The sequence below is a fragment of the Gorilla gorilla genome, chromosome 19, assembly GCF_029281585.2.
Source record: "Gorilla gorilla gorilla isolate KB3781 chromosome 19, NHGRI_mGorGor1-v2.1_pri, whole genome shotgun sequence".
Taxonomy (NCBI): Eukaryota; Metazoa; Chordata; class Mammalia; order Primates; family Hominidae; genus Gorilla; species Gorilla gorilla.
Window position 1 is genome coordinate 47414287 of NC_073243.2, and position 1368 is coordinate 47415654.

Consider the following 1368-nt stretch of genomic DNA (forward strand, 5'->3'; position numbering starts at 1 on the left):
ACGGACGGGCCTTTTTAAACTCTAGTTCTTAGGCAACTGCCGTCAGATTCTGCCCTCAGGTGAGAGCCACTGCTCCATGGTGTTCAAATGACAGAAAAAAAGTTGTATCCCAAAGAAATATTAGAGCAGGAAAATTATTACAAATCAGAAATATAGGACTACAGTTTCCAAAGTGGAGTTACATACTCCAGAAAATTTTAAAATAATAGAATTTCTGTTGATACTTTTATCTCAAAAATTAGAAATTAGACTTTCTTAGTATTTAATATACAGAATAACAATACTATATGTATATGATTTGAAGAAAAAAGGAATATGCACACATTTTAGAGACAGACATTGTCAAACTATTTTGCTAATGAGAGGCACAATTTAAAGGTTGGGAAACCAATGCGCCCGCCGTGTCCGTGGAGAGAGGCTGAGGCAGCCGACCTCCGGCCCGAGGCACCGGGGCGCCGGGACGGCGAAAATGTCGCCTTCCTTAGTCCGGGCAACTGCCCGGGCTGTGAGCAAGAGGAAGCTGCAGCCCACCCGGGCAGCCCTCACCCTGACACCTTCAGCAGTAAACAAGATAAAACAACTTCTTAAAGATAAGCCTGAGCATGTAGGCGTAAAAGTTGGTGTCCGAACCAGGGGCTGTAATGGCCTTTCTTATACTCTAGAATATACAAAGACAAAAGGAGATTCTGATGAAGAAGTTATTCAAGATGGAGTCAGAGTATTCATCGAAAAGAAAGCACAGCTAACACTTTTAGGAACAGAAATGGACTATGTTGAAGACAAATTATCCAGTGAGTTTGTGTTCAATAACCCAAACATCAAAGGGACTTGTGGCTGTGGAGAAAGCTTTAATATTCGAAATCTCAGGACTCTTCTGGCCGTAGGTTCCAGGAAAGCTCGTGGAAGCTTTGGGGCTCACTGCAGAAATCATGTGACTGTCACGTGCTGGAAAATAAAGTGATACATCTTGAAAATGAAGCCAGTGTGTTGGATTCCGGAAGAAATGATATTTGTATTCTCTGTAGGGGACAAAATGAGAAGTCATCACTCTTTTTGGATCATTTAGATCTCTTGCATCCTTTGTTTTAGAACCAGTTTCATTAAAGTTGCCTTCCTGGACACCTGTTTATCCCTTTCCTGAACTGTGTGCACTCCTTAGATCGCTATTGAATGGCTTGAGCATCCCTCAGCATTTCTCCCAACCAGATCGGCGACTCCTAAAATCCGAGATAGGACGTCCTGACTGCTGGTAGTAATATGGTGGTGCATTGTTTTTTCCACCCGAACTTAACACAGCCTTTTTATACATTTTTATGAAAAATTTCATTGTCAGCTGCCTCATTGCATACCCTTTAATAGTACCAGGCA

At 42.0% G+C, this 1368-nt stretch overlaps 1 protein-coding gene across 1 annotated transcript; it reads left to right on the forward strand.

Moving 5' to 3' along the window:
* The first annotated feature begins 396 nt into the window (after positions 1-396).
* On the forward strand, positions 397-974 carry LOC101148543 (iron-sulfur cluster assembly 1 homolog, mitochondrial-like). The gene has a single exon (XM_055367576.2). The coding sequence runs from the start codon at positions 470-472 to the stop codon at positions 959-961; it is 492 nt and encodes a 163-aa protein (XP_055223551.1). The 5' UTR covers positions 397-469; the 3' UTR covers positions 962-974.
* Positions 975-1368: the final 394 nt, after the last annotated feature.